General features: G+C 36.3%; 1 protein-coding gene across 1 annotated transcript in view; it reads right to left on the reverse strand.

Annotated features, from left to right (window-relative positions):
- LOC108972889 overlaps positions 1-12,975 on the reverse strand; it is a 46,602-nt gene that overhangs the window by 12,082 nt on the left and 21,545 nt on the right. The window contains exons 2-4 of the mRNA XM_018939779.1: positions 453-772; positions 208-333; positions 33-152 (exon numbers count right to left, since the gene is read on the reverse strand). Of these exons, the coding sequence (XP_018795324.1) occupies positions 33-152; positions 208-333; positions 453-772 (566 nt within the window). The remainder of the gene's footprint in view (positions 1-32; positions 153-207; positions 334-452; positions 773-12,975) is intronic.

The raw sequence follows: 12,975 nt of genomic DNA on the forward strand, positions 1-12,975 counted from the left end.
GGTCAGGAAATTTGCTGCTTAATAGAAATTACCTGACAGTAACCGACTTCCGGATTGTAACGCGCATAACCCAAAAGTATACGCTTCAATTTGGCCTGATTGATCGAACCGGCTGGACCGGTGCACAGATTCGAGCCGGTACGGTGCAAGTCCTGCAAAGGTTGATTTTTAAAAGCGTACTCGTTTCCATGTGTCCGAATCACTCACCTTGACAATTTGTATGCCCAGCTCTTCGTCATCTTCGCGCCACTTCTCACAGAAGCATTTCTCCTCCTCTTTGGCCCAGTCTACATTTTTCGATTTTAAATATTTATCTGCCAGCGATAGCCACAACTAGGCAGCCAAAGAGTAAGTGTGAAAGCGTGCAAAAAAAAGTGATCAATTAAAAAACAATTACATAAATATTTCCGACCCTGTGGGCTGACCCGCAATCGCATGCAATTATAGCTTACCTTGCGTCTAAATTCCGGTGGCATGCCGCCGGGCAAGCGCGCCACCAGCTTCATGGCATGCAACCATTGACTGTAGTCGGATGCCGCCTCATCGTCTACATCGTGCTTAGCTGGCGCTGCAGCGACCGCTGCTGCTGCTGGCGTAGCTTTGGCGGGCGAGATATCATCGTCACTTCGGACGCCAACGCCGGAAGCACGTGGTTCATTGTAATTGCTTTGTGCGTAATTGGCCTGCATATTGGTGGGCGATGTTATGACGGAAGCGGACTTGGTTGATGGTGGTGGTGAGAGACTGAATCGCATTTTTGGATGAACATTGTCTGCAAATTCGAATGAAATTCAATTGTAGCGCAAAACGGAAATTCGTATTAAATGCAGCTGTTGCAAGTATAATAATTTTGATATAGCATATACTAAGGCGCATATGTAATTTTACGAAATTTAGAAAGATAGAGAGAGAGAGAGAAAAAATTCACTTGTATGTAGATGGAAAGAGTAGATGTGTATAAGAGACAGGCATATACTAAGGCGCATATGTAATTTTACGAAATTTAGAAAGATAGAGAGAGAGAGAGAAAAAATTCACTTGTATGTAGATGGAAAGAGTAAAAATATTTCATATACATACATAAATACAGTATCATATAGATAAATATACATTAATATATATATGTATATATATATTATATGTAAATATATATGACGGTTTCGAGTGAGACTTACAATATCCGTGCAGTATGCAAACTTTTAGTTAATTTTATTGGTAAATAGAGAGTAGTAGTACAGTAGTAGTAGTAGTAGTTTGGCATTTAGCATTTTTACAGGAAAAATACACGTTTTTTCGTTTTTGAGAAAACAAGAAAAAACGAAACAAAAACATAAAAGAATCCTTTTAGAACCAAAGTAGAACACAATTACCACATAGAAAAAATTTACATACAATTTCAGCATAATTTACTATATATTATTTTGAATATTTTTTGAAAAAACAGCAATATTTGAATTTTGTATATATTTTTAATTTTGAAATGAACTATGCTTCAGGCGAAAAATATTTATGCGAACGAAATATGAAAGCGAAATGAAATGGAGCCGCAGGCGACATACATTTACAAATGTGCAAATATTAGCGGGAAAGCGATTTCAAAGCGAATTGAGCACAAATTGAATTTCATACATTTAAATAATTATTAAATATTTGTGTCAACATCAAACAGTTTTTAACTTGATGCTCAAACGTATAATGGTAAATATGTAATTATTTTACAAATTGAACAAAAACGTAAAAATATTTGGGTTCTTGCAGTGTACAACTTAGGTTGCATTGAAAAATTTGGTTAAAAAAATGCATGAAACGTAAAAGCAAACATAAAATACTAGAATTGACGAATATATGCTTTAAAAATTTTTGGTTAACATTTCTGATGTTTTTTGTTAAACTTCAAGTGACTATTAGAAGGTTTTGAGTTTTGGTATATATACAAACATTAATATTTTAGTATACACTTATTTTTATTGAACTCGAAACGAGCATTTAAATACTTGTGACAATAATTTTAGACTTATCACTGACTAATAAATATATTCAAACGTGTATGTGCATAGTGTATCAACGTAACATAGTTTGGACTATAAAACAAAGCTGCAACACTAATTGGATAAGAGGTATTATTTAGTTGTAAATGAGCGTTCTTGTAAAATCACCATCAACTTCTCAACAACGACGCAAAGTAAAACAGTGTTCGAACTAATCAATGAAGGTAGATCACTCGGACTGATCCATTTAAATAAGTTCGGGTGCAAACGAACATTATATACTCTTGCAACTTGCAGAAATCAAAGCCACGGAAAAACCTTAAGAGGATCGCCATCCAAGCATTTTTATATATACACTAGAGGACCCGTCCACGTTTTACTGTGCCTGATACATAGATAGTAAAACTAATATCATCTATATGATTTCTATTATTTAGATTATAACTATTAGTTAAGGAGATATCGTATTTTTGGTGAAGCAACTTGTGTTAGTCCACAAAAAAATTAACCAAAAAGCATTTCGTGCATTAAGAAAGCATTGGTTTTCGGGCGGAAAATTGAATTTGGGCTGTGCACCAGTGAAATCAATCGAGTCGAGTCGACAGTCAGCCTCATGGACTGCATATTATGAAATGGTTCTCTTGCGTGGCAAGACAAAAAATCGGCTGGCGAGGTTACGGCATCAGTCTTTTGGAATGCCCGTGGTATACTATTCCTCCAATGATTATTGAGCCAGTTTTAATTCATTACACTCTGCATTTGGTTGCAGTTCTATTTCACTATTCCCAATATTTAGCAATTTTATTATTTTTTACGAAAGATCAATTTAAAATTGTACGCATATACTCATCGTTCCCGTTTAAATATTGCACTGACCTGCGCAATGCTTCGAAAATATTTCTGTATATCTCAAATTATAATAGACCTTTTTATCAAAACTTCACTTATACGGCTATATTTTTATTCCAGATAACGCGTTTGCTTTGTTACGAATGCATTTGCGCCCTTCGCCCATAATCTAACAAAGTCTACGCAAAGCCTTGACGGCGCTTGTTATGCATTCTTGTTCCTCCAATAGTTAGCAGATGTGAAAAAAATGTAATGGCTACCCATAGATGTACCCAATTTATTACTTAAGAACGAACAACCCTTTCCACATTATGAAAACTTGCTATTTGTCTACAGATGTCGCTTTTTAAGGTGTGGATATTGGATATTGCGATGGTAGTGCAGTCTATCGGATCCAATGTAAAACATTCCAAAATTTCCTATTAAAAAAAATAAAAAATTAGTTGCAAAAAACATTTGCCAGTGGATGAAATTGTGAATCTAAACCATTTTCGAATCGCCTTGAACACACAAAAAAAAATTTCATCAAAATCAGTCCAGCCGTTTAGGAGCAGTTCATTTACAAACACACGGTCAGAAGATTTTTATATATAAAGAAAGAAAAACGGAGGTCATCATATGTAGTATATGGTAGTTGGGATAGCATCGATCTTATCCATTAACTATAATCATGCCATATACTAAAAAATGTCCCCTGGGTTTTATTAAGGTAGCTCAGCTACAATCACCAATCATATGGCGCAAAGTCAGCCGGATGTTCGAAAATACTGATATTAGTTATATGGGGGCTAGGTCAAGATTTTACCCAATTGTATCTATTTTAGCAACAAAGTAACAGTATAATGAGTAAAACATGTTCTGTAGTTTTCATTGAGATTACTCAAAGATTTCCCGATGCAGTACAAGGTTCGGAAATCTTTATAATAGGTGTATGAAGACTCAGAGAAGTATTATTAATCCGATTAAAAACATTTTTGATACCAGAATTACTATTGTCAGGAAAATATTCTTTTTGAATTTCAATAGTATATCTCATAAATTTTTCGGCCAAAAGTCAACTATAGATACTGAGGACCAGATATTCGGAACCTCGGCTTGAACAGTTTTGGTTCGATTTGGAAAATTTTTGGTCATAAGGTGGCAAACTTTAAAGGAATTATTAGTGCGAAATTGTTTCCCGTTATATTAATTATTTCGTGATTTGTATACTGGAAAGTGAAAGAATCCAATGGAATTTTAAATTGTGTTATATGAGAAGTAGGTGTGGTTGGGGTCCGTTAAGTCATCGAAAACTTTCCTCATTCGAGTCTTCCATGAAAATTAATGTCGATAACATCGAAAAAGTTAAAGAAATAGTGTAAAATGATATAAATCAAATACGCATTGTTCGAATCAGAGAGATGATATCCTCTATCAACATCGCTTATGGATCGACAAAGAACATATAATTGAATTTTTTGGATATAAGACGTGTCTATTCTATTATCTTACCAGCCGATGGTTGCGTTTTTCCATGCTTTGAAGCGAGTTCATCGTGTGCAGTCTACTCAGATGACTGTCAATTGGACTTCGGAGTGAAATGATGGAGACATGTTTCACCCGTTGTCACAAATCAACACAAATCCTCGTGTTTATCTAAACACTGCTCGGATTCATCAACTGGCCGTTGTTTTTGGTCATAAGTGAGCTAGCGCGGTCCCCCTTTGCACAGAGCTTTCTCATACCCACATCTTCGTGAATGATATGATGAATGCGTCAATTAATATCTTTAGAGTGTCTACTCTTTCGAATAACTTCACTTTACGCTCTTCCGAAATTATTTTGTGGACTTTTTTGATGTTTTCGTCGGTAAAAACATTTTTTTGCACGTCCAGTGGGTTCCCCGCCTTTGGTGCTAATTTCGCCAGGTCTAAACTTAGCATACCAATTCTTGATGCTTGATTTTCCTGCTCCAGTATCCGAAAACTTGTCATCGAGCGTAATTTTTGTTTCAACTGTATTTTTTCCCTTTGAAGAGCAATATTTTATCAACAGGCGAAACTACGTTTTATTCATTTTTTCCACAATAACAAAAGTGGCTTCACTCAACGTGATATAATTCACAAACTAATGATTCGTTAGCTGTCAAATTTATACGCGCGCCTTTTAAAGGTTAGGGCTAATTAAAATTTGGTTTTTTTTTATGTTAACGCCATCTATGTGTCAGGCCAACTGTTTTTCAATTTACCTAATATTCAGTAGTTTTTCTTTCACACCTACAACTCCCGCCTTTCTTCTAATATATCAACTTTGTTCCCTTGCTGGAAGCAACCAATTTTAATTACACTAGCTTGATCTAATAGTTAACGACTTGCTACTCTAATTACAGCGCGATGAAAGTTGCCTTGGTCTTAGCTATAAAATTATCCAGCTGTTCAACACTTTAGAAGTAACTTTGATTCAATGATGAAATATAATACTAATTTAATTAAAAAATTTAAAAGCTACAATAATTTTCAATAGAAAAATTTGCTAAGTTCTTCCTTTGAACTTTTCTGCTTTCAATTTATAATTTCCTTTTTCTGCAGTTACGAAAACAAACAACCATTTGCCTTCAAGCAGCAGCATGCTTTTATTAAATTTATTTTCTCATTTAGTTAGAAAAACACTATTTACATAACTTATTTTACGATCTCGTTTAAATGTATTTAAATAAACAAGTGAAGAATAAAGCGATGCAGGTCGAAAATATAATTATGCATGCACTTGAATAATAAACAGGCAATTTTATTAAATATCGATGTATATTGAAGTGCATTGAGCCCTTGCCTCTTGTGCTGAATAATGCATGGTAGCATGTATCACACACGTGCAAAGCTTCACTAACAGACACCCTCACATGCTTATCACGGAGGTACATAGAGGTACTCACAGGGTTGTCACGCTTTGTTTACATTGGCAAGTCATATTGACACTTCATACTTGTTGTTGTGTAAATGTTAGGTGCACATGCATTGTATATAGTACATAAAGTAGCTTATGACGTCGTTACTTGACTGCTCGTTATCAGCATGAAAGGAGTTTTCGCTCACTGAGTTGACCATGAAATTTGCGCAGACCTGCACATACGTACTTTGTACATAAATACATACATACAAACTTTATTCAACGCATTTGAATGAAATTTGATATGCTTGATTTTGTTCGTGTGTACCGTTATCAGGTTTTAGTTGTGGAAGTCAGAAATATTAGACATTTGGAGATACATATGTAAATACACAGTCAAATATTCAAATATTGTGTATATGTAAGTATATATATTGTATGTATATCAATATATATGAAATGGCATTGTCAGTTTGTGGTAGTGAACTATTCATATCACATAATGGACAGCCTTGTTTGACATTTACTTGAAGGACGAAAGCGTTTGCGTTAAATGAGAAATTGCTCTTGACGTGCCTGCACCAGAAGTTGTTGATCTTTGATTCAAGGAGAGCTAATTGACTGCAACTAACTCTGACAATGAGAGCTTAGAAAGAGAGAGAGAGAAATTAGCTGAAATGGACCACCAACTTAATTTTCTGAAACGTTTTTGTTTAAACATTTCAAGTTTTCTATAAATCTAACTTTCATTCTCCAAAGCTACTTGTCTTACTGTTTTTTCTATAAAATTTGAATCCTTTAGTCAAGGGTATAGCTTAAGATACGCTAAGGAAATATTTCTCTAATAAATATTTTATGCGCCTACATGTATCTCTTAACTAACACTGCTTAGAGGAGACTTAGTTTTATTTGCACGCTTAGCATAAGTACTTTGTGGGATGGTCTTAAGCTCCTTCAGAGAATTTTTTCTCTTCGAACGACTGACAACGGGTTCCACGGAGAGGAAATTTCAGTGGGGAACAAAAAAAAATCACGCATCGCCTATGTCTTCGGAACACATTAATGATTCACCAAACCACGAATATGAAAAAAAAAACAATGAGCATCACCTTGATTTTTGAGTGGCTTTGGCGAGGTGTTTATCTATTGTAAAAATCTCAACTCACTATTGAGGTGTATCGACTTAAGCAGCTGCCGCAAACAAGCTGGTCGACAGATCGCGCACATATTTGGCATAGTAATTAAGGACAGTCCTACCACCTTAGCAAAATACATTTTTTTATACTCTTGCAACCAGAGTATTATAGTTTTGTTCACCTAATGGTTGTACGTAACATCTAAAACTAGTCGAGATAGATAGAGGGATATATATATGTATAAATCATCAGGATGACGAGAAAACCGTGCAAGCTTTAACTTAAGTAAAAACTAAGATATCTTGATGAAACTGTGGGTTCCTTTCAAGTTCGTAGATGAGCGTAATAGGACCACTGCCCAAAACGCAATTAACCGAAAACCTATAAAGTGGCATAACTAAGCAGTAAATTAAGATATAAAACTCTAATTTAGCACAGTGGATCCAAGTAGCAAAGGGCACCTGCGGGAAAAAAATTTAAAAAGTGAGCGTGGCCCCATYCTCTAATAAGTTTAATGTACAAATCTCTTAAACCACTAAAGCCAGCAGCAAATTCGTTTAGCGCAAATATTATAAGARCTCCTACCGATATTGTGAAAATAGATGACTCGGAAGATATTCCCGCTCATCCCCCCCTATAACGGTGTAATTAAATAGGCTAAAGACATTAAATTTTTACCTCTATGATGATATAAGAAGGCTTTTTGGAATCCGGTGCGAAAATATGACGACGGATATAATACCGCTCACTTTTTGCTGAAATCGCATATCTCGGAAACTCGACTAACTGATTTCGACAAAATTTAGTACGTGGCATTACTCTCCTGATTGTAGTGTATCTTTCTGTCGCAAATAGATTGAACCTGGTCAACACTTTCCTTAGCCCCCATATACCTATATATTGAAAGACTATGTTTGACTCATATCTTCTTTTTGTATACATTAGAAAACTTCACATAACCCCTATATAACTTATATAAAGATTTTCGAACATCTTTGCTCTATATGATTTAATTTTTAGTATGTGGGCTTAGGTATACAAAAAATAAAACATTAAGATTTTCAGAGAGGATGTGATGTATTAAAATTCCATAAAAGCATTWAATTGCTGTTAATTTTGGTGTGCTTTGAAAGGATTTCTGACATAACACAATTCTCAAATAGTTTTGTAAACGCCATCGGTATGCTCCAATAAATGCTTTATTCCCATCCGGTTAATGGGACCTACAGAAGTTGAGAAAAAGTCTTTAGCCGTCCATTGTTTCTACTCTGATCACTCTACGCAGATCTTAGCTAATGGTTGTCAACCCTATTTTTGCTCTTCTTGGAAATAGCAAATTTGCACTTAGATGTCGATCATCACTAGATCTTAGATAATTTTGAAAGCTACTCAACATCCCTAATTTATTTCTTTGTAAAATATAAGGTTTTATTTTGTTACCATTCTATGATGGAACATAACATAAAATATCAGAAGCTATTTTAGTTGAAATGAATTCAACTTCATTTGTTTTTCTATGTAGTGCTTTTGCGTAGATGGCTTCAAGTTTTCATTCCAACAAAATATAACACATTGTGGCAATAAGTATCCGGAAATTGTAAACAAAACAGTTCTCGAAATACTATTCATAAGCTCTTTTTCAGGTCCTTCAGCGAATTTTGTTTTATCACTTCGATCGATTGAATACGGGTTCCACGGAGCGGCAATTTCAATTTGGAGAACAAAAAATAATTACACGGAGCTAAACCTGATTAATATTGTGGTTGATCGTTGGTATTCATTGCGATTTTGGCTTTAAATTCGCAGAGTTGTAGCTCGCTGGGATGGTGCAATATCATAGTGTAAAATCTATAAATTGTTTTTCTGCAACTCTGGCCGTTTTCGACAGATCTTTCCACTCAAACGCCTCAATACGGCCAAATAGAACTCCATATTGATCGTCTGCAGCTCCTTAGCAAATTCATGATGCACCAAACCACGAATATCGATAAAAACAAAGGCTTTGGCGTGGTCAGCTCGTTTTTTCTCGCGTTTCCGATGATTGTTGACTTGTTTGCATGTAAAACTCAAACACCTACAGTCTCACCATTATAATGCTTTCCATGAATGTGGGATTAACAGTCGCAAGATACTACTCTTTTTGAAAAAATTTGCTTAATTGGGAAGAGTCGAGCAATAACGCATTTCATATCCAAAATATCTAGCAAAACTATGCGAATGGATTCGCGAGAAATGACGAGCCCTTTTGCGATCTCTCTTACACTTGCTTAACAATTAACATATTTTAATATTTGCTTTAGTTAAAGAGCTCGAAGATTGTCCAGAACGAGTCATCTTCAATGATCTCTCGACCGTCTTTGAAGGCTTTGTACCACTCGTAGGCTTTCGTTTATGATAAAACTGAATAATCGTAAGACCTTTCCAACATTCGCATTGATTTCGCACACGAAATTTGATTAGAATTATAAATTTGAGACAATTCTTTGTTCGATATTTTTACCCATTGTAAAAATCGCAACGCACTACTGAGGTGTACTGGCTTAAGTAGCTGCTGAAAGTGGCAGCTGAGTCGAATTAGCCATGTGCGTCTGTGTATCCCTCCGTCCGTCTGTCTGAACATATACGAAATAGTCCCTCAGTTTTTAAGATATCGTTTTGAAATTTTGTAACCGTCAGTTTCTCTTCAAGAAGCTGCTCATTTGTCGGAACTGCCGTTATCGGATCACTATAACATATAGCTGCCATACAAACTAAATGTTCGGAATCAAGTTGTTGTATGGAAAGCTTTCACATTTGACGTAGTATCTTCGCGAAATTTGGTATATATTATTTTCTAAGGCAACAATGTAATCTCCGAAGAAATTGTTCAGATCGGCTTACTATAGCATATAGCTGCTATACAAACCGAACGATCGGAATGAAAGGATTGTGTGGAAAGCTTTCACATTTGACGTGGTAACTTCGCGAAATTTTACATGGATTATTGCTTAAGGTAATAATATAATCTCCGAAATATTGTTCAGATCGGATTAATATAGCATATAGCTTCCATGCAAACTGGACACTTAATTACTAAAAGAAATGCACCGGTGCAGCCGAAGTTAACGTTTTTTCTTGTTTTTAAATATAATTTACCCGTAGAATTTAATTATAATTCCCGGTTGATTTTTTGTCACAATTAAGTATAAAAATATCTCCTTCGTGAGTGAGTTTGCCTTGATATAAAACTCTCCTGACTTCTGAACATAATCTTCTATCTTGACAAGAAAAATTAACACAAAATAAAAGTACTTTAACGGAAGTTGTCAAAATCACTGCATTTGATTACCTTTTAATATCTCGTATATTTCCATAATGCGTGCCATTAACTGTCTGTGCTTGAGATGTATACTCGAGTAATAAATGACTATTAGCGCAATGCAGCGTCAAACTAGATTAAACATGCCCAAGGGTCAACTCTTGGGATCAAAAACCGAACAAAGCGGTTTTTATGCTGACACATTTAAATATAGTTATACAAAGTTGCATGCGATAAAAAGGGTGAAAAATAATATAGGGGTGCTTAATTCAAAAAATAATGGAATGGTGTGCAGCGGGGTTATGTTGAATCGCTTATCTACACAGATGAGACTGAGGTGATTGAACCTTGGAAGGGCGTTATTGCTGACGAACGGTCGCAATTGCGGAAAATATTGGTCGAAAATTGTGACAAAAAGTGGTTGACAATTGTGCTTATGCCTCTTAGCTGAAAGTTAAATTGTTGACCATGAAATTGACTACTTTTTTCATTTTGGTTTAGATTTAGATCCACTAACTAAAGTTAAGGAAAAAAATGTTAAAGCAACAATTCCTGTATTATTTTACAATTTTTAAGTTTTTCTCTATTCTAACTATGCCACTGTTATGCGAGCGCAATGACCTCGCCACCGAGTTACAAAATTCATTGAAATAATAATAAGAATGAATAGAAACGGTACTCCTAAGAGAATAAAGTAAATGCAAGAAGCAGAAGGCGTAAAGCGCGCAGTACAAAAGAGAACTGCGCCAACAACAAAGCGCGTATACAATGAGAAGGAATATGGCATAAAGAAATAAGGCGAAAATCGGCTTCCTTGCGTGAGGAGATGCTTGAGGCCTGCAGGACTCAGCAACTAAGTCTATCTTTAAGTAATTGAACCAAACACTACCTTACCACCATGCACACTGCGAAAGCTTTCAAACGTGTCGCGTTAATACCGTCACAAATGAGTTGCGAGCAGAGCGTGGTAAATTGATATTATCGTAATTTGAGCTGATTGATGGGCATAAGGGCTGTAACAGTTAGATAGTGTTACTAGCAAGCAGTTAAAAATAGAAAAACACACACACAAGCATATTTATATAAGCGCCTCCACACACACCACGCAGTATGTATGCGAGTGTGCGCTACTGTATGCCTATGTCACGCATTTTGAGTGTGGTGCTACGCGACGTATGAGTTATGCTTCAATTCAATTGCTTTGCAGGGATTGGTTGCTCTTCTGCTGAGTGTTGAGTGTCATTCCGCGCGGAATGTACAAAAATAGCCGCGCGTGATTCAGCATTGTTTATGCGCATTTTGCGAAATGCAAACGATTGTAAAAATTTATTACGCGGATTTTTTCATGGCAACTGTCGTGATTGTATGTAAACGATATTGACACTTATTTGGCAAAAATGAACTCTGTAGGTGTCTTATCTATCAAGTGCCTGAATTTTTTATTTTTATCCAATGAAGAAAAATATCGAGAGCTCTTATCCAGTGTGCAGTGTGTGTTGTGTAGTGTGAGATATTGATAGTAATATGTTTTGTAAAAGAAATTTAATAAAATAAGTAGTATTGAGTTCCGTATCGCCAACCAAGGCAAACCCATTAAGGATAACGATTTAAAGGCATGCACCTGTAATATCCGGTCCCGGAACATGCCGATCCCTAGTTGGTTGATGTTCTCGTTAGAGTAAAGGCTGACATCACCGCTTTCCAAGAAGTGCGATGAATGGCAAAAGGATTTTTCAGCCTCAAAAAAAAAAACGTCCTTGTGGTATTTACTACAGCCACATATAGCTGCTGCGCCACGATGTTAAATAGTGCTTGGCGACTTTAACGCCAGAATCTGTAGTATCAGAATCCAGTATAGAAAAATTAATTAAACTACCTAGCCATCTCCGGTACGAAATGCGTCAACAAACATAAGCAAGGTTTGACGTCGAGAAGCAGCAATAACAACAGATAAACGAACGTTTTTCTATACGACTTGCTCTCTGAGAGCACTCAAAAGCAACTCGGTATAAGGGAACTATGGGCCGGCATTTCAAGCTCCTTAGATACAGCTGCAAACGAAACCGTTGGTTACGGAAAATGCAAAAGAACATCTGGTACGATGAAGAGGCGTTGTCGCAGTGGAGAGAAAACAGACTACCTCGCAACTTTACAATCGACCACAACATGTGCGATATGGAATAGATACCGAGAGTTGGAGAGGGAAGCGAGACGATTTTGCAGATATTTAAATAAAAAGAGAGAGGCCGAAATGCTTGAAGAGCTTGACAAGCTGGCCGACAGGGGTAATGCTTAAAAAGGAAAAGACGCGGCGACTAACAAAAGGCTGCAAGAACGTAGCATCTAGTGACTGATGCCCAGAGCATACTAAAATTATGGAGGGAACATCTCCCCAGCCTGCTGAATGGTAGTGAAAGCATAACACCAAGATATGGTGAACCGTATTCCACATTCGATGACGATTGCTCGACCATGAAGAAGTTCGAAGTCCGGCCGAGCTATTCAAAAACGGCGGCGAAGAACTGATAAGGGGCATGTATCAGCATTTCTGTAAAATATAGTCAGACGAAAACCCGACAATTGGAATTTAAGTATGCTCTTCCTAATTCACAAAAGGGCCACTCCACAACGTGCGCCAATTATAGTGACTTTATGCCTGCAAAATTAATAACTGACCAGATATTCACCACGCACCAAATCTTGGAAAAGATCCGTGAAAAGAGAATCGACACAAACCACCTCTTCGTAGGTTTCAGTTGCTTTTGACAGCATCAAAAGGAGTTGCTTTAATGCCGCGATGTTTTATTTTGGCATCCCCGCAATACTAAATACTCCGTCA

This window comes from Bactrocera latifrons, unplaced genomic scaffold (genome assembly GCF_001853355.1).
Source record: "Bactrocera latifrons isolate USDA-ARS-PBARC rearing strain unplaced genomic scaffold, ASM185335v1 scaffold_436, whole genome shotgun sequence".
Lineage (NCBI taxonomy): Eukaryota > Metazoa > Arthropoda > Insecta > Diptera > Tephritidae > Bactrocera > Bactrocera latifrons.